The sequence below is a fragment of the Ostrea edulis genome, chromosome 2, assembly GCF_947568905.1.
Source record: "Ostrea edulis chromosome 2, xbOstEdul1.1, whole genome shotgun sequence".
NCBI lineage: Eukaryota > Metazoa > Mollusca > Bivalvia > Ostreida > Ostreidae > Ostrea > Ostrea edulis.
The window spans coordinates 26,176,731-26,201,216 of NC_079165.1; the positions used below are offsets into that span (position 1 = coordinate 26,176,731).

The window sequence follows — 24,486 nt, forward strand, 5'->3', positions numbered from 1 at the left end:
TATAGTGAAATATGAATTGGATTTGCTGGTATGGCTGATTTTCTTTTGCTGTTGATAAAGTTTGACCATCTGTTGAAAGACGAAAAATATTTCTTGCTGGTGTTTGCACTTTCAGATTTCAGAATATATTCACTCATTTTTGCCGCCAATACTGCGTTGTCCGATGATTCCAGATCCACACATGCCGTAATTAAAATGTCTTCTATGTTCTTCTCAACATTTAACTCTGAAAATAAATTAACAAATATTGACATCTAAAATTCAAGCCGAAATACTGCCATGTCAAAAAATTTATGACCTACGAGTATGCCATTTGCACCTCTACCTCTATCGGTTATCATTGATTTAACTTTCTGAACATCGTTGATAAAAGGCTCCCAGTCATCTCCTTTGCATAATAAAGGCCAGAAAGGGGCCGATTTCCAATAAGGAACAATCAAAGTACCCTTCCCTCTGTCTTGCTTCAATTTGTTTAATGGCTTGCAAACCAATCTAGGGAGTGGAACCAACCAATTATTGTCTTCACCCCAGAGTTGTTTAAAGGCATCTACTCTGCTGGTATTTGGGCACCACCATCTCGAGTTAAATTTAAAACATTTTGTATTGTAGTCTGTAGCGAATCTGTCACATGTGTGTCGAAACATTTGCTTAGCACATCTGCTCTAATATTGCTTTCTCTTGGCAACCAATGAATTATATAAGTTTATTTGTAAATTCTGAATTTTTTCTAAAATTTCAACTGCAATTTCATGCAAATAAGACTTTTTGCTACCGACTTCTAAAATTCTGCAAGAATTTTTGCTGTCAGTATACAATGTAACAGTTTTACTACAAATACTTTCTCCTATAGTATTCAGAGACCTGTTGATTGTCTCTAGTTCCCTCCATGTGGAAATTCTCGTAGATTCCTCTACTGTCCAGAGTCCCATTACCTCTGTGGTTTCTGAGTTTTCCATATAAGCACCGAAACCTGATTCGGAAGCATCGCTAAAACAAATTAGCTCTGCGACTTCACTGTAAGCTGACTTTATATTTTGCCCATTAATCAACCTGGAATTATCCTTCCAAAATTCTAATTCTGCCAAAGATTGTGAACTTTAGTCAATGCATGAATTCCAACTGACCCTTGTCATTATGTCATTATGTCTTGAAACAAACATCTTGTTTTAAACATGACCGCATTTCCTATAGTGCCTTCCATAAATATGATCTGGCCTACTATACATTTCACAAGAAAACGTGAACCACGCGACTGAATCCGTGTATATACCTCGTGTATACACTTGAGCATCTTATCAATTCTCTCTGAAGTTACTTTTAAAACACCATCTAACGTGTCCCAATCAAAACCCAACCACTCTAAATTTTGTTGTGGAAACCAAAAACGTTTAGATTCAGCAATAATAAAATCCAACTCTGTTACATAATGTATATCATGTTTGATTAAATCGCTAAGTATAGAAGCTTGATCAAACTTGCTAGAACCAGCTAAACCATCATCTAAATACACAATGACACGAAACACCACGACCTCCAATGCTGGACTACTTTCCTCATAAGTTTGGTAAAAATAAAAACTGCCGAGGAAATGCCGAATGGCAAAACGTTAAACACAAAATACTTACCAACGCCGTCGATTTCCCATTGAAAACCTAAATATTGTTTATGATGTTCTGCTATTTCAATGTGACGATATGCCGATTTTAAATCGAAACTAAATATGAAATCTCCTTTCTGAAATATTTCTCTAGCAACTTTACCGTCCTCCATTCTGAATGAAAATTCGTGAATACAACTATTGATGTGCCTACAAACCAAAACCAAACGAGGTTTACCTGCTTTGTTGAAAGCTACAGTCAATGGATTAACCACAAAAGGAATGTTACTGACCTCTGTTACGCAACATTCGTCAATGAGGCTTTGAATATCTAAACGAACTATTTGATATTGTCCTTCGCCGATTTCTTATTGCTTAAACATACGCTAGTTGGAATAGATTTGAACGGAATTTTGTATCCGTTTCCTATCACATCTAAAATATACTTATCTGTCTGTATTTCAACCCATTTTGTCAAATGACCTCTGAAACGACCAACTGGGCTTACATTTTCGTTGACTTGGGCCACAAAACGGCGATCTTTCAACTCATGTTCTGTAAAACAATTCTTTGTTAAATCATTGTATTTTGCAGGAAGTAAATTCTGTGCAGTACTTTTTAAAGTGTCTATGAAGTCAAAATACAAGTGTATGTTTTTTGACGCAGTTTAATAAATAAAAACGATATGTCGAAAAATTACGTTGATTTTCTGTTTAGTAAGCGAGATATAGGTCAAAAAATGATCTTCGCTCGAATGCACACCTTTACGACATCTATAACGAGGCTGTTGCTGGTATTCCGGACGTGACGTCACAACACATGTTTGGCGCAATCTGAGTTTGTTTATATCGTGGAGGTAATCGTGGAAGAATGACTGCTAAAGTATCTGGACGTATGTGTGTTGTTGCAGGCTGCAACAATAGACCATCAGACAGTGTTTCCGTGCACGTTTTCCCGAAGGAAGAGCGACAGCGTGCTGCGTGGACTCGTTTCGTAAAACTTACACGTGCTGAATGGAGTGGTCCGTCCAATTACACCGTGATTTGTTCCGCACATTTCAACCCCGATTGCTTTGAACCCCAGTATTCCTTGATGAGGGAGTTTGGTATGACGGTCAAGAGACGTTTGTGTGCAGGATCGGTACCGTCCATCTACCCCAAAAGAAAACGGGACAACCTCAACGAGGCATTCTTGTCGTCCCCAACCCCAGAGCGCTCGGTTGTAGCCAAACGGGAAAGAAACAGGGTTTGTCTTTACTGATACAATTTTCAAACTATCAAAGATATCATTACAAGAGAATCTTTACCATGATTAATCTTGAAATACAGGCCAATAGAAACTGGGGGCATCCATTTTGCTATATAGCATTAAAGCAGTATATACATTATGATTACAATTGAAAACCATAATTAGAGTTAGACTTGCAACACATCGTGGGAAAATTAGGAATATGAAGTACATTCTGGCAAATGTTCAGTATATATACATGTAATATTCCTTTGGCAAATTAATGGTATATTTACTATTGATTCCTAACATTTGTATTGTATATTTTAGGTTCTAGCTGAATTACTTGGTCCTGATCAAGCCACTGAGGAAAGAGAAAATGAGGGCATGGATACAGGATGTATGATGGTAGCCGCAGACACTCTGGGTCCATCTGGTCCAGATCCAGCTACATGTGTAAGTAATAACTAAAGGGATGGGGAGAGGGGTTAAAGTCAGTATTTTAAAATGAGTATGTGTTGATCTCTATATGATTTAATGAACAACACTACTATTTACTAAATTGATATTTCCCATATCAGTTCATGTACATTTGGTACCATTACTCGATTAGGTATTGTGTGCATTTATGATCGGGTTCGGGATCTTACAATCTCGACACCATGAATACACAACCCAGACAAAGCAAGATTTTTGTGTTGAGGTGTATTTACTAAGGTTTATTTGCGTGTGTTGACAATTAGACATTGTAATTCATCTGCCTTATCACTCGTCTCATGAAATATATTTTCTTTTATCAGAATCAACATGAAGAAAAAAAAACCACATCATGCCAGACAACAGGCCCTCGTGCAAGAAGTGTCAGAGTGCAAGTATCTGCAAATTTGAAAGAGAAAGGTATGTTTCTGTTTTGATAGAGTTTGTTTTCCAGTTATTAAACTGGATTTTTATGTTTAAATTTTTAGCAGCAATTTTCATAAATATATTGTCAAATATAATACAGTACATTAAAAAAAATATGAATATGATTAATAAGAGGTGATTATTTAATTAAAAGATGCATGCAAATCTATGATTATAAACCAATTAAAATGTTAGAGAAGGTGTAGGTCACAGACAGTAAACTCATTCTCTCTGTCTTTTATCAAGGTGTTCAAGCAGAGCTACAACCAAGAATGAGGAGTATCGGAGTGCAGTTTAATGGGAGAGATGATATCCCAGACTCGCAATCAGCACAAAAACCTGCTTTGACACATGACTCCTCTAGTAGTGACCAATCTATGGCTACTCCTTGTGACAGTGAAGCTGCCTCCATGTATGAACCATCAGGCTCCAGTTCAGATGAATCACGGCTTGATATGGAGTGAGTTTAGTTATTTATTGATAGAGACAGGGCAATTACCATTACATTTAGGGCAAAGTTTTGGTAGTTAAATATTTGCTTTAAATTTTGTGGTCAATATCCTCTCCTCATGAACACGTTTAGTCTAATTCTTTCAAATTCAAATTTTCAATGAGAGTATTTGATATTCTAAAATATTCGAAGTTTATTAATTAATATACATATAATTTTAGAAAACGAAGCTAGAAATTGGTTTGAATGAAATATCTATGAAATTATTGAATATCTCGTGTGTTTTATTTATCTTAGGGGTGAAGTACCACACAACCCTTTAGAAGAAAGGAAGTTCATTGTGAGCGAAGCTCAGCTACTTGATCTGTTCAACTGCTGCAAGATGTGCCATCGGTTTGCCAGAGCAGATGTGCAGCAGGTAGTTGGGACCATGGTCCGGATTGTTACGGAGTGTATGTTTTGTGGATACTCCTGGCAGTGGTGCAGTCAGCCATCCATTGGAACCATACCAGCTGGGAACCTTGCCCTGTCTGCCAGCATCCTGTTTTCTGGAGCCCTGGCAGCAAAGGTTTTACGTGTCCTGCAGTGTATGGGGATTGCCACCATTTCACGGAGAACCTTCGCCACCCATCAGTCCTCCATTTTGTTCCCTTCCATTGCCCGTGTATGGAACAGCCAACAGATGGAGTATGTTAGACGATGTCAGCAGAAGGGACAGCCCCTTGTCATTGGTGGGGATGGTCGAGCTGATTCTCCTGGTCACTCTGCCAAGTATGGCTCATACAGCACCATTGACTTAGAGGAAGGCATTGTCATCGACATACAGCTAGTTCAAGTAAGAGTGAAATAGTGCATCACATTCCTATAATTCAAGTTTATGTATCATATATTTTGTGCAGTTCAGTTCTTAATAGTTTGTTAAAATGTACTTATTACAAATTTAACACACTTCTTTTATTGTTATTTGATTCATAAAGTTGATCTTGATTTACAGAGCAATGAAGTGAAGAACAGCAATGGCATGGAAAAAAAGGGACTGGAACGGGCTATTCAATGGCTACAAGTCCACGAGTTACAAGTTGGGACCATCGTCACAGACAGACATCTCCAAATCCAGAAATGGATCAGAGAGAACTTGCCCGACACTGTGCATTATTATGATGTCTGGCATGTAGCTAAAGGTATACCACAGTTATCATTATGATAATGAATTTGATTTAATTATGTTCCCCAAACAAAGTTTGGGAACATATTGAATTTGATTTGATTTTGGCATTGTTTTTCACTTATTCAGTTTTACTTGTATTGTTCAATTGTCCTGTGTTGGAGATAAAGATTGTAATTGTAATCAAAAGATTTGTATAGCGCCCTATCATCATTTATTTAGTTCTCTAAAGTGCTTTACGATGTGCACATACATGTGAATAAAATATGCATAGTGTCAGAATTAAAATGCATATTTATTATTATTAATATATAGCGCCTACTGTAATGATATAATTAATGATATAATTGCCCTAATAATGTATAAAACAACCCTTAGGAATAATAAATTACACAGAAAGGACATAAGTATGATAACAAACTACATTTGAAATAGCAACTGAAGTTGTTGTTTTTTGGGGTTTTTTAATGGGGTTTAGCTGGAATTAAAATTCTCTGCTTTATTGTTTGTTCATTTATATAAAAAATTCAAGACATCTTTTCACATTTTAATTAAAATATTTCAGGCCTTAAGAAGAAAATTGTTGCAGCATCCAAGCTTAAGGACTGTGCAGAGCTGGTCAAGTGGTGCAAGAGTCTGACCAACCACATGTACTGGGTTGCGGCCTCCACACCAGATGGGAATGGAGAGGTGATGTGGGCCAAATGGGAGTCAGTCGAAAACCACATCCACAATGTCCACACCGGCCACAACACTTTATTTCCAACATGTGCCCACAGCACCCTTGAAGGCAATGAGCAGAAGAAGAAGTGGTTGAAAGCAGGTAAAATATTCTACTCATTTGATTTATACTTCCAATTGATAAAGAATACAAAGATATTCTATGGATTGATGCAAAGCTACCTATTCACTTTGTAATATTACAACTGAGTAAACAAGTTTTTAGCTTTTAAAATAATTTGTTTTCTTCTTTCTGGATAGGATCAAAAGCCAGTGAGAAGATGTCAGATCTGATACTCTCCAAACAGATGAAGAAGGACATCCCGAAGCTTTCCCCCCTCTTCCAGACTTCCCAGATTGAGGCGTTCCACAGCACCATCAACCATTTTGCCCCAAAGATGGTTTCATTTTCATACCATGGCATGTATTGTAGGTGAGCATGCATAATAACAAATATCCATAATATTATTTCAAACAAGAAATGATCCCCCCCCCCCTTCCCCGCTATATTATTTTGTACCTGGTAAATCATAAAAATTATGATTAGATTTTTACTACCAAAAATATACATTATATTATAGGCTAATGATGGCTGTCATTCACTACAATGAGAATGCATCCAGGTCACAAGCTACTACTAGAGATGGTGACCTGCAGTACAAGATAAGTTTCCCAAAATTTAAGCAGGGTGACTATAGTGTTCGGAAGGTTACAGTGGAGCCTACATACGGTACCTATCACATAATCAGTTTCTTATGGTCACTTAGGCCAAAATATATATATGTTGGTTTCCACTTTCACCTCAACATTTTTAACGGTAGGTAGGTAGGTTGTTGGTTTTTATTATATGTTGAATTATTCTTATGCCCCAGAGATTGAAGATCGAAGAACCTTCGTGCATTGAAATTCAGTCAACTTCAGCCGGTGCTAGTAATATGCAATTTCCGAGTTGCCCAATAGTTCTTTCCCTTTGTGCAACTCTTACGCACAGCGAGATGCAAAAGCATGAATGTAAACTTAATACAAAATTTATGTTGGTAAGGTAAATTAGGGTTTTTGAAAGTTCAGGTAGGTAGTGCGTCCCAATATACTGTCATGGATAATCCGATGAATCCATTTTTAGGGTTGGACAATAAAGTGGAAACCAACATACATTTTTTAGCCTTATCAAGACAAGTAGAAATGAAATCATGACTAACAATTGTTTATTGATATATAACAGTATTGTACAGTACAATAAAAAAAATAACATTAAAAGCAAAAGAACTTTAAATATGTATGTTTCTGATCTTCTTTAACATTTCAGAATACACATCAACACTGATGAAGGAAACCCTAAAATCAGCTACTGCGACAATGCTGGAACCCATTGCCTGCCTGCCATCAGTGAAGCCACCTCCTCTGTGCAGCGCATTCATGCACCCTGAAAAAGAAGAGGCAGTGTGTAATTTCAAGTCACGGTTTTGTAGGAAGGAGACAAGTGTGTGACAGTTTCGACCTGTAGTAACTAGTTGGACTTGATAGGAAATGACATTGTATATATTGCTATAGATAGATTAGTTGTAAACTTTCCTAGTATATATACAGTGTTTAGTTATTGTAAATTGATAAGTTAGCATATTGTGTATTTTACTCTAGTGACATTTTGTAGAGACTTTGCTTGTATATAAACTCCTGTCCCCTCTTACCCTATCCCTTGACTCTTTAATGGGAACATGAAAGCAGGGTCCACATCCCGTTCCATGGTTCAAATTTATTTTTGTAGCTGATACTTTCCTTTTCATAACTTTACAGTGAAAAGGTTTCTTTTTTCAGTTTGTCAATATTTTAGTAGCATAATGATGATTAATAACAGAGGTGTAATTAGCTTTTCATATCCCAATCACATGTACTGTGAATTTTATTGTTTTTTCTCGAATAATGATTACTACAAAATTTAGTTTGTTTTGTTTTTTGCTATTTTCCGCCACACTCAACAATATTTCGGTTATCTGGTGACGCCCAGGTTTTATTGAAGAGACCACCGACCTTCCGCAAGTAAACTGGGAAACTTTCTCACTTACCGGCGCGAGCAGGATTCGAACTCGCGCCGACCAGAGGCTGTGTGATTTTGAATGTGATGCTTTAACCACTCGGCCACGGAGACCCCCAAAATTGAGTAATTTCAAGGACTTAGATTTTGATTTTTCAGCTGTATCAAATTGTAAGTAGAGAACTAGGGCTGAATTTAAAATGAAAATGCATTTCTTGCACATACCTGCATTATTGTGGGTCCCTGAAACCCTCATAGTCCTCAGATGGAAATGCAGCTCTTATCTTTTGAACAGCACAAGATGGTAAGGGGACTCTGACATTTTTCCCAAGGTAGCCCCAGCACCAGCGCACAAGTTGTCGATATGATGTATATCTGTTCCTTCTGTGAAAGTTTGTATACATTAGAAAACCACTTATTTGTATAAACACTTATGAATGTGTTCATGTACACCTTTGTTTCCTGACTATTTAAAATGAAGTAAAGATAGGATGATTATAAAATGAAATACAGTAAAAGTTCTTACTCTTCAATGCTGGTCTGTAATTCTCCATACTGGGAGCGGTACTGATAGTAGGCTGTCTCAAGCACATACACATCTAGGCACACCGATGAGAATCCAGGATGCTGAGTGATGCAGGAAAGCTTTCGGTCGGATGAATCCTTTTTGCTGTTGACTCTGTCAATTTCACAACAGCAGATGCTCTCCCTCTGTGTAGGCATTAGTACACAGTATCCACAAGTACACCTACAAATCATATAGTTATACACAAATTCCGTGTCTATGCAAGTCTAAATATTTATCTTTATTTACAAGATTCTATTATTAACGGTATTTAGTATTTTTGTTACTTGTTATGGACGTAACTCACAAATCTGAAGCCAATAAACAATATATATTAGAAAATATACGGCTTGGATACACGACTATCCGCTTGTCCATTAGATATATACTGTATACCCTAGATAGAATGTTCTATCGTTAAAATGATTTAAGCAGTTAAAAACAGATAAAGAAACGAATTTTTATATTCGTTTATTTAGAATGTACCACTTTTTGAAAACTAATATTAAAGTTTTGGAGTAGAAAAAATTGTAAGCAGGCTATATCAAAGTTAATTTCAATATACCAATCGGTGTTGTCCAGTCTCGGCTGATCTTCGTCGCTTCCCCCAAGTGAGGAATCTTGCTCGCTTTCATTCGATTCAGAAGCCTCAGGTTCAAACTGGTAAGGAACAATGTCCTGCAGGTCTTCTCCGTCGCTATCGTCACAAGATGAGACTTCAAACGACATGTGAAGTCCGATGTCGGAAGAAGTTGACGATCTGCTATCTCTATGTCTTACGTTGGGCATTTTGAAACTGATGTGTTGTGACGTCACAGACCCCAATCGCTATATATAGTAAAACCGGAAGTGCCGCTGATTGGTTTTGAGCAGGTGCGAAAATCGGCAATTTTAACCGTGGATATCTCGCTTATAAAGGCACTTAGAAGCGTGAGACTTTCGAATCTGTATTTTATTAATAAAGATACATCAGTTCAGACTAACTTATATTTTGACTTCATGGACACTTTAAACTACATGTACTTAACTTAGAGCCTGTCTCTTTGCTGAAGCTGGTGCAGTCCTTTGCCCAGTGACCTATGAAACCACATTTGATGCATGTCCCGGACTTTTTGCCGTCCTCGTATGACCTGGACTGATTTTGCGTGTTGGGAGCTTTCTCGGAGTATGGGTTGTTGCGTCTTGACACTCTAGCTCTTTGGGTCCACTCCTCCTTTAACTTCTTCTCACCTCTGATTTCAGCTTTGAAGATGCGTTTTTCATCCTCCTAGTTGGACGTCAATTCGTGCTGTGTGTATCCTTGAACGGTTCTCCAACCCGTTTTGGAAGAATCGGCCAATTTCATTCATTTTTGTTGTTGATAAATAAGATCAATACCTGATGATAGGCTGCTAAAAGCCTTTTCTGTGTCTCTTTTGCTGATACTTGTGTTAGCTTCTATTAATTTTTCTCTGACACTCTTGTTAAATTTATACTGAGCCTCATTCCCTTTGCACTTGAAAACAATAATCTTATCATTCATTGCCTGCAGTTTGGCAAGCTGTTGTTCGTGTCGTTGACGTTGTTGTTTAGATATCTTTTTCTCAAAAGAAGATAGTTTAGAGTCCATTATTTCGGACACTCGCCGCAATAAGTCATCATTTTAAAGAGTCATGCTGCCCGTGGAAAAAGAAAAAAATTGTGCTACCTGCACTTCATGAGACAGGCTTAGAATGACCTTACTCATGATATCGACACTTTATATAGGTCTTCCTATGGCCACGCCTTGTATCAATACGCATAGGCATTCGAACACGTTCCTATTATACAACGTTTTCCCGCTATTCTTCAAAACGCGGGAAAACTACAATATCCGTGGTCTGATTAAATCTGTCTTATCAGTGTATCTGTCCGTCTTTCTGTCTTTCTGTCTGTCTATATGTCTACCTATCCGTCTATTTATCAGTACCTCTGATTAGTTGCCCGTCTGTCCATTTGTGTCTTCTTGGAAGGCCTTACATTTTAAATGGTAGTCACAAGTTCCTTCTATTATATATGATCGTGTGGTAGGATGTAAGAGTTATCCATCTTTGTAAACATTTTTCTATTAGAGTTATTTGCTCTTGTCTTGGAACTCTTTGGAAGTCATTATTATTGCACGTCGCTCCAACGTAACAGTGTGGTCCCGCCACACGCCAGTGTACATTTTTTGGCTACAGTCATCGTCTCCCTGTCCTTGCAAAATATAAGTTGTTTTTCCTACATTTATATATATATTATAGAATGTATAAGTGTATTTTGCATGGTGTTATTCGTGCCCATACTTATTTCATCCTGCAAATTGTTACCCAGGCTGATCTATGTAAGACGCCATTTTTTTTCGTGTTTACATTCTAAGTTGTAAATTCTCGAGTCTTTTACTTCACATTTGCATACAGTGAAATTATATGGCAATACAGCAATACTTCATTCCTATTAAATTTATTTCTTATTGTTTAAATATTGAATATATAACCTGCTAATGTGAATTGCTATCTAGGACAAAATGCAGCATTATTGACATTTTTCAATATACCGAGTAGTGTTTATTTTTGTAATTGTGATTATTCATTTACTGAAATTTTGTTTTGTTGAACTGTAAATTGATTTGTGATATATTGTATTTCAGCTCTTTACCACACAAACGCACACGTTCTGAATAAATGGCTTCGTCTATATAAGATTGTGTCTGGTTATACTTACTGGCTTCCAGCCAGTACAATCGTGTATATGCTGTAATTTGAAAACACAATGTGCTTATCTTGTAATGTGAAACTATATGATTGTGCATATTTTTTTTTATATGAAAATCTATAATTGTGAATATCTTGGAATGTGGATACATATCATTCTGCATATTTTGTATTGTGAAAACATATGATTCTGTATTTACGTTACATGATTGGAAGGTTACATGGGACATATGTTTTGGTTCTTGCTGACAAAGCTTGCAATAAAATTCTCATTGTTTGCAAGGCTCATTATTACAACTGTATTTTAAACGAACTCAGCATTATTTTACATTTGGTAATCCTACTTATACTCCAAGTCATTTTCAAGATGAAAACGTTCAAAATCATGCGTCACTTTTAAACACGTTTGATATCCCAGTCAATGGGACAGATGAATATGAGTTACTGTACCTACATGTATGCTGGATTTAAAAACCATACAAACAAACAGAAATACATTGCTGGATCCAGTAAATGTTCTACCCAAGCCCCTATCTTTGCTCCTCGCGGAAATATGAACAGCTGTAAAGGAGAAATTCACACGTACTGTGGCGTAATACACTTGTTAAACACCATTCCGATTCCACGCACAAGTACTCTGAAGTTGAAATAAAAAATATCCTAGAGTTCCTCATTGACAATACCATCGTGGTCTTTGGTGATCAGGTCTTCCAACAGTCGGTTGGAAAATCCATGGGCACGAATTATGCTCCTTTGTCAGCTGACCTGGTTTTACATTCATATCAAGCAGTATTTTTAAAAACAATTTCTACGTGAGAAGAAAAAATCTCTTGCTGTGGCCTTCAATTTAAGAAGACTGATTTTCATTACCATGTCGATTAGATATATACCTGTGAACTCGAAATTAAAAAAAAACACAGAGTCGTCCATTTCTGCTTCATACTTAGATATTTGTATTGAAAATAAACATTAACGACAAACTAACTGCTCAACTTTATGATAAACGGGATGATTTCAGCTTTTCCATCATCAACCTCCCATATTTTTGTTGCAATATTCTATTATCACATGCATATGTTGTTTATATCTTTCAACTGATTCAATACCCAAGAGCTTGTTCTGGGTATGGTCATTTTTTAAATCGAGGCAAGCTACTGACAAAGAAGTTGATGGTGCAATACATCATTGGGTCAAATGCTGTCTGGCTTATTTCACACCAATCGTTAGGCCGTTCTTGGTACACTAATTTTGACTACGGATAACTCCTTTTATCTGATCAAGATATAGGGCTCACGGAGGATGTGACCGATCAACAGGGAATGTTTACTCCTCTTATACACCTGATCCCAATTCTGACATACCCAGGGGTCCGTCTTTGCCCAACTCTCTATCTTGTATTGCATATAGGAGTTATGAGATTAATCACTGTTCGTTATCTTCACCTTTCATATACCAGAAGTTTAGTAAATCAAATGTGGATTCTAAAACAGTCTAAAGAACTTTTTGTGAACCTTTCTCAAATCAACATTTAAACGTATGATTTTTCAGCATTTTACATGACCATTCCTCATATTAAATTAAGACTAGACCTTTTGACTTCAAAGACTGCTGCTTCTCTAATAAAAATAGAAAAAGAAATATCAGTCATTCAAAAAATTACTTTCTGAAATCTCGCTCTGCTTGTACGCACATATATTTTGAAGTTGATGTTAAAGAGGCATTGGGGTTCTTCAATGGTAATATCTTCGTACTCTTTGGTGAACAAGTCATCCAACAGTCTGTTGGATTTCCCACGGACACGAATTGTGCTTCTTTGTCAACTGACCTGTCTTTTATTCTTTTAAAAGAAACATAGTTTATTTCAAAGGTTCTACTTAAGAACAAATATTTCTTGTTGTGGCCTTCACCTCGACATTTAGATATATCGACGACGTTTTAGCTATTAACAATAATCATTTTCATTCATATGTATTCCCGTGGGGATCCGGATTAGAATAGCTTCTCAGTACGCCTTCTTTGTCGTAAGAGTCGACTAAATGGGGCAGTCCTTCGGATGAAATTGAATAACCGACGTCCCGTGTCACAACAGGTGTAACACGATAAAGATCCCTCCCTGCTCAAAGGCCATAAGCACCGAGCATAGGCATAAATCATGCAGTCCTTCACCGGCGATAGTGACTTCTCCAGATGAGTAAATGCAAGGTGAAGATAACGAACAGTGATCAACCTCATAACTCCTACAAGCAATACAAAATAAATAGTTGGGCAAACACGGACCCCTGGACGTTAAACAATATCTAATCAATCCATCATTCATATGTCGATTTGATATATTCCTGTGAAATCAAAATAAAAGACTCCACAGAGTCCTCCATATCTGCTTCGTACTTTATATTTTATTGATGATGGATATTGATGGCAAACTACCAACTCAGCTTTATGACAAATGGGTTGTTTTCAGCTTCTCCATCGTCAACTTCTCATACCTATGTAGGAACATTCCATCATCACCTGCATATGTTGTTTATACCTCTCAATTGATTCAATAAGCAAGACCTTGTTCTCGTAAGATCCATTTTTATATCGAGTAGGCTACTGACAAACAAGTTGATGTTACAGGGATTTCAACAGTTTCGTTTAAAGTTAGCATTTCACAAATATGGTCTTTATAATCATCACTTGGTCAAATGCTGTCTGACTTCTTTCATACCGATTTTTAGGTTGTTCTTGGTACACCGAGTTTGACTACGGATTATTTCGTTTACTTGATAAGATATAGGGCTCACGGCGGGTGTGACCGGTCGACAAGGAATGCTTACTCATCCTAGGCATCTGATCCCACCTCTTGTATATCCAGGGTCCACCTTTACCCAATTCGCTATTCTGTATTCCTTAAAAAGAGTTATGAGATTGATCACCGTTCGTTATCTTCACCTTTCCATGTGTTAACTACCAATAATGTAGATTTAGATTGTAATGAAACATATGTACGAGGTTATCAAATAATATAGAAGAAAAAACACACCTTCAATGTTCGTCGCCTAATTGAAAACGATTATCGACTTTCACAATTTTCCCCATCTGCATACGATTCCGGGGTAACAGCAGATATTATGGAAATGACGTCAGACTTTGAATCAATTTTTCTGCCATCCTGGAATTGATCATGAATCCATTGCCTGTGAAACGTTTGAACACAACGGAGACATATAAAACCATCTCGTCGAAGTTTCTGTACCCACTGTTATCGAAATTTCGGATTCCTTAGAAAATGGTATATAGAAGCATATGTCTACGTCCTTACATATATGCGGCACACTGCGCCAATTTACTATGACAAACGTTTGACAAGTTTAAGTAAACTTGGGTGAAAGAGAAATAAATCGGAAAGGCTCTAAATCTAATTTGTAAAACTGAATACCAATTAAGCAACCATTTGAACTAATAAAAATCCCAGTGAACTTAATTTAGAGGAGGTCTTGACATTCATCAGGCTTTGTAGATTAACGAATATGTTCCGGGCCCTTGCAATTTAGCTAGGTCACATTTGAGACCGAAATTCGAGACGGTAGTTTAGTGCAATAGGAGCTCCCTTCCCACTGAAGTTTAACGAAATAATCCGAGAATTGCCGATTTAGTTTGATATGCCATAAAGCTTTTCAGTCTCAAATGTATAGTTTGGTCTCACTTTTGAGCTGCGAAAGTTAGATAGTATGGAATGTGTAACTCAATATTTCTTTTACTTTTTGATATGACGTCCGTAGATGCCCGATTAAATCGATGCACATCACTTGCAGGACGGTAAGGAAAGCGCCCCAGCCCCAGACATCTCATAATGAGTCATGTGTTAAGCATCTAGCTGAAGTCCTTCGTATCGGCAGAGATATTTAATATAACATATGTTTGCTTGTCATTTCCTTTAAGGACCATTATCTAACTGTTTGCAAGAGATCTCTCCTACAGTTTCATATTGTGATTATTAAGATCGTTATATATTTGCAGAAGTATCAAACATTTCAGCACTTTTTTTTTTTCTTTTCACGTGAAACAAGAAGAGATGCAATCCACGGGTGTTTTTCTCGGTTGTACGGGATATATTTACTCTCGCTAGATAGGGATAATCTCCTTTTAGCGAGATGATCTCGCAAAAGGGAAAGTGTTCTCAATCTGTTTACATGCTACTCTCTCAGCAAAACAGCGTTTTACGGAGAGCTTCACAACTTGGTTGGTTGGTTGTTTGTTTTACGTCCCATCGAGAATTTTTCACTCTTTTTGAGATGTCACTAGCTGTAAATCTAAATCTACACTTAGCGCGCAGGATCGTAGCTGTGAGGGCTCTTTAACGTGTCAAGTCCTGACGTAAAACGGGACCTCTGTTTTAAGATCATATTCGACAGATCCGTGATTCTCACTTCTAAATGCCGAGCGTTTCGCAAAGGAGCAAACACTACCCACATTTAGGTTTTAGGTTTGACATGGCCATGACACGAGTAAGGCATGAACTCACAACCTTCCGTTTACAAAGCGATGGCTCTAGCACGGAGCTACCGCGCACAGGAAGCCAAATATATATTCCATTTCCAATGGAAAACAACTGGAAGATCATCACTGTATTTCAAACAATACTAAATGGCAATGAAACCTTTTACTATCATATCATATCATTACTTCATTTTCATCGCTGTGATGAAGTTAATTTTCTTTCTGTTAGTTTTTGTGGTGTTGTCTGTAAATAGTTTGTTTATGCTTGTAATGTGTTTCCGTAGTGTGAATGTTGGTCGATAAGGCTATTTTTAGTATACCGGTTTGGTCAGTCAGAGTTGCGGCTGATTATCAAGCTTGTGGCCACGTTTTCATATTAATTGTCCAGCAAGGGTCTTTTCTTGGCGAATTCCAGAAGTTAGTCTCGGTAATGGGTAGCCAGAGAGACAAACAGTTTACTGTGTGGGCATTGATTTTCCCCAGCCGGTAAACTATTTTTGTGTGAAATATTTGCGAGGTTTCGGGTTAATTTCCTCGTGTATTGTGTTTTCAATTTTGTTGTAAAACAAGTAACTTGTGTATAAGTTTTAGGTTAAGTAATTGCTATTTCAGTGTAGAAGGGTTTTAAGAAACTATCTGAGCCATATCAGGCCCTACTCCCAGCGTTCAGAAGGTGCTCGGCGTGGGAATCAGAACACGTGAGACCGTGCTGTACATCAGGTAGGGAACACTTCAACTATAGCGAGATGTTCTCGCTAAAACTCAATTATCACTCTCTAGCGAGAATAAATATATCCCGTACAACCGAGAAAAACACCCGCGGAGTACATCTCTTCGTGATTCACGTGAAAAGAAGAAAAAGTGCTAAAATGTCTGATGCTTCTGCAAATATATGAATCAAAACAAAAACACTCACGATGTGTATTGGATTTCAGACTGCTTTCCTCTTACGCAGCAACTTTGATATGCAATTTCATGACTATGTTGTCAATTTCATAGAAACAATTCGCATCATGTTGAGTGCGTGTCGCACTTATCCAGCGTTGCACGGGATTTGCCATTATTTTCAATAAAGACGTCAAAACATCTGTTTATGCTAATGTTTATTTCTCGCTATTTAAAGAGGGATAATCGCGTTTTAGCGAGAATATCTCGCTATAGGGGAAGTGTTCCCAACCTGTACATGGGTGTTCCACGTGGTGGATTCAGCAACTATTTTGTGGACCTAGTGTTCGCATTGGTTTGAAGTCGGCATTACCCAGTATCGTTGTCCAGTGGGAGACATATGAGTCAGGGACTGGAAGTGGAGGGGCTGTTAGCGCTGTGTTGTGTATGGAGGCCTGGTTGTGTGACGTCGCGTTCAATTGAATTGTGCTGAGTAGCCTAACATTCATATTGAGTTTCAGTAAATTAACATTTTATCAAAAAGGAATTTGAGAAATTTTGTATTAACAAAACGTAATTTACTACTCCTAGGCACCTGATCCCACCTCTGGTGTGTCCAGGGGTCCGTGTTTGCCCAACTCTCTATTTTGTATTGCTTGTAGGAGTTATGAGATTGATCACTGTTCGTTATCTTCACCTTGCACTACTGTTTATCTTTTTCTGTAGTTAGCGGAATTTGCTACTATTTGAACCATTTTGTAATACATTTATTACCAGTTACATTTTCAGCCTGGACTGACATATTCGTTGTATTGACTATTGAATTGTCTTGACAGCTATACGTTATATTCATTGTCAATATTGCCAGGTTTATCATATAAATTTATATTTTCTTTCTCGGTGAGAGTGTGTGTGTGTGTATGTGAAAGTGTGATTTCTTTGTGTTTTTCAAACATCTTTATATTTCTTTTCTTATTGTTAAATAAATTTTCTTTTTATTTATTCTACGATTTATCATTTTCTCTATTGCCTACACAAAATCCAAAAGAACGTCGTTGCAGTCGCATTATAAGATTACCCATAATGCTAAAAGGTTGTTTTCATTTAGGGAGATAATCTGTTCTGTAGGTATGGAGAAGCTGTCGCTTTAAGATGACCTTCCTAGATGACCTTGAGATGAGGAACAATATCCTATGTGACCTTGTGGAATGATTCAATCCATATAAGGAAACACACATATGTACAACATTATTTATTACATGGTAAGAGTATGTTTAACTAGAAAAGCAAAATATCCGCACCTAATAAACATTTACTACAAAGGACTCGCGAAAAATATTAACACAAACCCAAATTACAATTATATTATTCTTCCTACCACAAAAGATAATATACAAGCATGTATATTACAAAAATTTTAACTTGAATTTTGTTAACAATAACACAGATCAATTTTATTGATACAAGTATATTTAACTAAGATACTGCTCTGTGAGTAGTCACTAAAACTCGCTTGTAAATTTCATTATTTTCGCTGATAAATATCGCGTCACATTACAGTAGTCTATTGCCAGTAGAACAGTACTCACAGGTCAGTCGGCGGTTGTTTTCAACACAGGGGTTTATAAATGGAAGACAAAACTATTCTTATACATTTTTAAGGCCACTTGCTACAAAAAAAAATCAAAAATCATAAAAATGGATAGTAAATGTATATTTGATAAAATGAATAAATTTCACCACATTGAATTTAATTTCTGACCCCGATTTCGCAGTTGTGACCAAAATAGTGGGAAAATTTTGTATAGAGTTCTATAGGGATAGGCAATGTATCACAATTTCTTACATCAAAGAAAGAATACAAGTTCCTGATAATTTAGGAACTTAATAGTTATATTAATTACAATCAGAATAACCAATATATATTTATCAACCCACGCATCCATTTTATCATTTTGTTCTTAAATTTCATTTTGTAGCAAGTGTCGTCAGACCACACTGATCAATCTACCTTAAACTACTACTGTGTGCGGCAGTGCATGAAATGGTCACGTTTACGGACAGTTCCATAGTTATAACACGGTATACTACAGTTTAATAACTTGGAAGATTTACTCATACTGATCACCCGTGTCCATTGTGAGATCAAGGGAATATTTTTGATCGTTTATTAAGAAAACAAGATGATCTTTCTGTTGACATTTTCCGAACACTTTGAGATAGTTACAGACATTAGATTGTCCTTCCTTGTCTTGTTGCTTCTGTGTATCTTACTTTTATATTACCGTAAAACGTGACAAGTCCTCTATTATACATCCGATACGATAGATCAGTGTGTGAACGCTTAATAGAAAATACCACAATCAACATGCAATGCACATATCAGATCAATAGGCCACAATTAACATGCAATGTACTTATCAGGTCGATAGGGCGACACTGCTCACCTGATTCACCGTCATTTAGCGATCTCTAGAACGATTAATACATACATATATGTTCATTTGACCTGACATGATGCAGTTTTCTGTGTACGAGGTATCTCAACCAATAAGCCATAACGACCATATAGAACTTCCCCACATTTTTAAAAATTACCACACTTTAAGGACCATCGTGGTCCACGTTTCATGACATGACATGCGGTTTGTCTATAATCCAATCTGTTTGACATAATGAATACGTGTGGTGGTTATGTTGAAATTCCAATTATTACGAAAAGCGTAAGAACTTTCTGCAAAATTAGGAAAATCTTAACGCATATGTTTAAAGGTGGTGGAATAACATTTACACGAAAGGGAACTGCACTTACAGACGATGGACAAATTCTGATTACAAAGGCTTTTTTCAACAAATTCTATATAAACTTCAAAACATTCAAAAATCCATTCATTACAAAACGTACCATACTTAAAAAAAGCACTTAAAGATTGCATACCAATCTATACACAAACGCATACAAATACACTACACTTAGCATAGAAATCAATCACTTGTAGAATGTAGATGATGGTTTAGAATTTCCTCTGCTGGTTCTTAAGAATCATCCTCGTCTTCTAATTTTACGTAAACTCTTGATAATAAAAATACAAAACGTTCTGGTCGAGGCAAGCGTGAAATACCGTTAACAAATCTGTTAAATCAAAAATATGTTTTACTACTTAATGTTAAACACGAAAACATGTGTCACGTGTCTCAGTCCGTTTCTCCAATGATATAAACAGTCTTTTCCAACCCAATAACACGTGATTTCCGGTATAGAGACGGGGTTAGTGTTGCTAGTGATAATGCGGTCCACACCGAGTGATTCACGCTCCACTGGAATGTTCTGTATTCATCCACAATACAAGAGGTAGGTTGGTTTTATAAAATGGCGGCTAAAGTGACCAGAGCGGCAGACAGCAGAGTCCACAGAGCCGGCATTGTTGAAGGAGCGCCACCTAGTAAACAAAATGGTTATACTCTGAATATATAGATACAAGTTAATTGATATACTGTGGTGTAAATCTTTTTAATAAATGCTCCTTTCATACGTTAACGCATTACACGTATTCCTCCTTATATACCCAGCATGACGTCACGTTAGAATTATAACCAAGGCCAAAGAGCAAGGAACAGTAAGATAAAGGTGATGATGCCTCCACAGAAAATACACAATCATAATGTGACTAAAGCCACAAGATCGTCACGGACATTGACAAAGTTAAGGTATCAAGAAGAAAAAATAAAACTTTTCAAAATTATACATATATTTTGCTTTGGAAAACACGGAGCAGGCGTTTTCTTATGTGTCAAATTTTCTGTCAAAGTTGCACCTGGTATGCAACATACACAAGGTTGAATTAGGCAAGCGTATGCTCTATATTTTCTGAAGTAACAAATGTTTCAATTTTGTCAATTACTGACCAAAAACGAGAAAATTTGAATTTTCATTAACTTTGTGACCTTTCTGTAAACTCGGAATATGTCACATGTTAAAACTAATTCTCATTTTGAGACGGGCTAAACCATGATCTACAGTTTTGTACGAAAGCCGAGAGTTGTCAGGGTATAGAATTAATACTAATTCAACTGGTGGTCGCCACGTAATTTATACGACGACGACTATTTCCCTCTAGTAAAAAATAGCGGTCGCTTCTTACTGTAGAGGGCGACTGCCACTTATTCTATCTGACGGTCGGCATATTATTGATCAGACAGCCACCAGTTATTCCCCTCGCTTTTTTTCCTGACTGTCTTCCTCTTTTTCCAAACTGATAGGTAATGCAACTTCCGTAACCCCTTCTCCAATAAATAAGCGCATTATCGTTTGTCGAGCTCGCTGTCTATCTACATCGTTATACCAATGTTCATGATTGCAAATGTCAACAGAGAGATGTGTGCATGAGAAGATATTAACGTTTGATAAATATATCTATGTAACAGGCATGTAAACCCCCCCCCCCCCTTCCATTTTTTGACAACGCTGATTTTCCGTTATTTGTACATACAAAGTAAGAAATATTGGTGGACTGGCCCCTCCCCACTCCTTTGGTGGTATTAATGAATGGCAAAAATGTACGCTTGAATGAACTGATGTACGAATGTATGTAAACAAAATATGAAACCTTCACGTGAAAGTAATTCCTGGGTTTAATTTATAATTACATGCAGTTTAGTTTCAAAAAATTTCTGTGCAACAAGTGGTGCTATATTATCATTAATTATTGAATTTGGAGCCACTGTGTTCAATGATAATGGAGAACATGGCGTTTCATATTCTATTGCAAGCCATCAAAAACATACACTCTCCGCGCCAAAGGCGTTAAAGTATAAACGTCGTATAAATGTAAGAAAATATATCATACAGCAATTATACTAAGGGTCACGTGACATACTTTACAGCAAACTATCTTAATGCAAAAGTAGCTCTATATCCGAGAATTTTATTTTGTTGTAAAAATGTGCTATTTTGATAATTTTGTAGGTGATTTTAATCATAAACATTGATAAAATAAAAACTAAGATGAAGGTTTTATCAGAATACATATTTTAGTTCTCTTGAATATGTAAAATTACATGTCAATATGCGGGAAAACAATGAAATTTTGCTTCATCCAGAGCCTCTAAATAGATTTTCTACCACAAATATTAATAATAAATGTTTATTTACCTTATTGTTTTCTGTCTTTGAAATAATTATTTACAATTTTACAACAAAATTTTTCAGTACGAAAATGACACCTAATACTGCTTTAACATTGTATATACCAGTTACAATGGTCAACCGATGGGTTATCTGTTTCTATATAATTGCATGATGTGCATTTCCCTCCCTGAAAGAGGTGACAACGTGATAAATGATGAATAGTGTGAAAAGAGGAAGTTAAGAGCAAATACATGTGAAAAGAGTAGGTTGATAGCAGATACAGGTAAAAGGAGGAAGTTGATATCAGATGAATGTGAAAAAAGGAAGTTGAGAACAAAAACATTAGAAAAGAGGAAATTGAGAGTCTTATATGTATTTTTTGATGATTCATATTTGAGCATACTTTAGAATTCTAATGGATTCTATGTAACTGGTTAAAAATCTTGTTACTTTCAACTTACCAGTTGAACACTTGATTCCGCCCTCACGTTTTGTTTTAAGAGTGATAATTTTTCTGGCAGTTTCAGATGTGAACGCCTCAGCCCCTTCACTGTCACATTTAGACACGGCTTTCTTCGCACACATGGAATACATGGCTATTCTCCTGTAATTAAAAGAAGAATATGCAGATATCGATCGAGTGAGAAATGACAAATTTTAAATCTGTGATTTAATTTTACTTGTAGCATGCAATTTGATTGGTTTAGCACCCTGAAAATATTTAGATGATATTATATAATATAACTTGGTATGGGGACATGCACAACCATTGCGGATTACAAAGCCTAAACTGCACCAAGTCAGATTATATCGTGTAAGATGTCAAAATTAGCTTCATTCCTTGAATAATTTGCAGAATTTAATTACTACAGTATATACAACATTTTACCTTAGCTATACCAACATCAGGTCAACTTTCTGTTGGAAAAATATCATAATCTAATGACAAGATAGAGTGAAAGAGAAATAGAAAGAAGAAGGCAATATATGACAGATATCCAGGATCCATTAAATAACACGGTCTTTACTGATACCCTATACCAACAGTCACGTAGAAAGTATATAATTTAATATCAGTCAATCGCTTCAAAAACATTTTATAAATAATATCGAATTTTCTACACACAGAAAATACAAATATCCATTAGGGGTAAAACGATGCATCGCGATGCGGCCGAATCGCGATGCAGAGATCTCGATTCGATGTTCGATTTATTCCGGGTCTGTTTCGGTTCGATACGGTTCTAGAATCATAGCACACATTGATTTTGATAACACGGTTTCTGGTTGCCCAATGGAATTGAAAACTGCCTAATCAACGTACGAGTAAACTTTGCTGTACCAAACTGGACACAGTCGAGTTGAAAAATGCACCCCCAATGTATAAATCCTGGGTATGGTGACAGTTAGGCTTTAGGATAAGAGTGCTGCTTTATGTTAAACGCTTTTATATTATGTAGAATTTATCTGCAGAGAGCAATAAATACAATAAACGTAAAAAAAAAATCTAAGCATTTTAAAGAATTTGGAACATGCTATTGTATCGAATCGAAAATCATCGAATCAAGACTAAAATATCGAAAATCGAATCGAATCGAGAAGGTACTGTATCGTTTCACCACTAATATCCAGGATCCATTACCTAACATGGTCTTTACTGATATCCTATACCAACAGTCACGTAGAAAGTATGTAATTCAATATCAGTCAATAGCTTCAAAAACATTTTATAAATAATATGGAATTTTCTACACACAGAAAATAGAATTGATTAGATATCGCAACCAAAGCTAATGACTGTAATCTATTAGAATATATGCTACGTTGTACTTTAATGAATGATTTTGAATGAAAACATATTGCATGAAAATATTAAATACACGTAGTGAAATCTAATCTGACACTTGTGCATTCCGTTTCACTGAGCATTCTGGTCCTTATCTCTATTGTTAATTTCGTATTTTCGTTGGGGTTTTTTTTTTCTTTACACGGTTTATTCCGACGCATTGATTTTCCATCATTAACTTCCTATATTTATGTAGCAATATTTCATTATCACCTGCATATGGTGTTTATATCTCTCAACTGATTCGATACGCACGAGCTTGTTCTGCATATGATCAGATTTTAAATCGAGGCAGGCTACTGACAAACAAGTTGATGGTGCAGGGGTTTCAACAGTCTCGTTTAAAATCAGTATTTGGCAAATTCTATGGTTGTTATAACAATCTAGTTTGTCAACACAACCTATTATTGGGTCAAATGCTGTTTGACTTGTTTCATACCGATTGTTAGGCCGTTCTTGGCAAACAAATTTTGATTTCGGATAACTCCGTTTACCCGATTAAGATATAGGTCTCACGGCGGGTGTGTCCGGTACACAGGGGATGTTTACTCCTCCTAGTCACCTAATCCCACCTCTGGTACATCCAGGGGTCCGTGTTTACCCAACTATCTATTTTATATTGCTAATAGGAGTTATGAGATTGATCACTGTTCGTTATCTTCATCGTTCACAGGTTTCACTGTACATCTGAATGAAGCACTTACTGACACTCCTCCTCCTCGTTCTCCTCCTTCCCACCTTGCATATCTGGTGTGAAGTGCTTCTGACAGTCCT

The 24,486-nt window shown here is 36.6% G+C and overlaps 3 protein-coding genes across 4 annotated transcripts in view; 1 reads left to right on the plus strand and 2 right to left on the minus strand.

Annotated features, from left to right (window-relative positions):
• LOC125678925 (uncharacterized) overlaps window positions 1-24,486 on the minus strand; it is a 158,675-nt gene that overhangs the window by 77,053 nt on the left and 57,136 nt on the right. The window lies entirely within an intron of this gene.
• LOC125673011 (uncharacterized) lies at window positions 2,222-8,002 on the plus strand. Its single transcript, XM_056156519.1, has 10 exons — window positions 2,222-2,842; window positions 3,155-3,280; window positions 3,625-3,721; window positions 3,974-4,187; window positions 4,476-5,013; window positions 5,173-5,359; window positions 5,909-6,166; window positions 6,325-6,496; window positions 6,645-6,793; window positions 7,370-8,002. Exons 1-10 carry the CDS (start codon window positions 2,468-2,470, stop codon window positions 7,549-7,551), a joined length of 2,298 nt encoding a protein of 765 aa, XP_056012494.1. The 5' UTR covers window positions 2,222-2,467; the 3' UTR covers window positions 7,552-8,002.
• Window positions 7,252-9,666, minus strand: LOC125659479 (P2X purinoceptor 7-like). 2 transcript variants are annotated; one of them, XM_048891165.2, is made up of 4 exons: window positions 9,226-9,666; window positions 8,622-8,843; window positions 8,321-8,479; window positions 7,252-7,486 (listed from the first exon to the last, which is right to left on the minus strand). In XM_048891165.2, exons 1-3 carry the CDS (start codon window positions 9,447-9,449, stop codon window positions 8,326-8,328), a joined length of 600 nt encoding a protein of 199 aa, XP_048747122.2. In that variant the 5' UTR covers window positions 9,450-9,666; the 3' UTR covers window positions 7,252-7,486; window positions 8,321-8,325. The 2 variants fall into 2 exon arrangements, with proteins under 2 accessions (XP_048747122.2, XP_056012497.1); XM_056156522.1 differs by having other exon boundaries at window positions 7,252-8,479.

Coding starts and splice junctions, on each gene's coding strand:
- LOC125673011 (XM_056156519.1), top strand. CDS start 2,468: ATGACTGCTAAAGTATCTGGACGTATGTGTGTTGTTGCAGGCTGCAAC. Junction 2,843..3,154: donor CCAAACGGGAAAGAAACAGG/GTTTGTCTTTAC, acceptor TGTATATTTTAG/GTTCTAGCTGAATTACTTGG. Junction 6,167..6,324: donor GAAGAAGTGGTTGAAAGCAG/GTAAAATATTCT, acceptor CTTTCTGGATAG/GATCAAAAGCCAGTGAGAAG.
- LOC125659479 (XM_048891165.2), bottom strand. CDS start 9,449: ATGCCCAACGTAAGACATAGAGATAGCAGATCGTCAACTTCTTCCGAC. Junction 8,844..9,225: donor AGACTGGACAACACCGATTG/GTATATTGAAAT, acceptor TATGATTTGTAG/GTGTACTTGTGGATACTGTG. Junction 8,480..8,621: donor TTACAGACCAGCATTGAAGA/GTAAGAACTTTT, acceptor AAACTTTCACAG/AAGGAACAGATATACATCAT.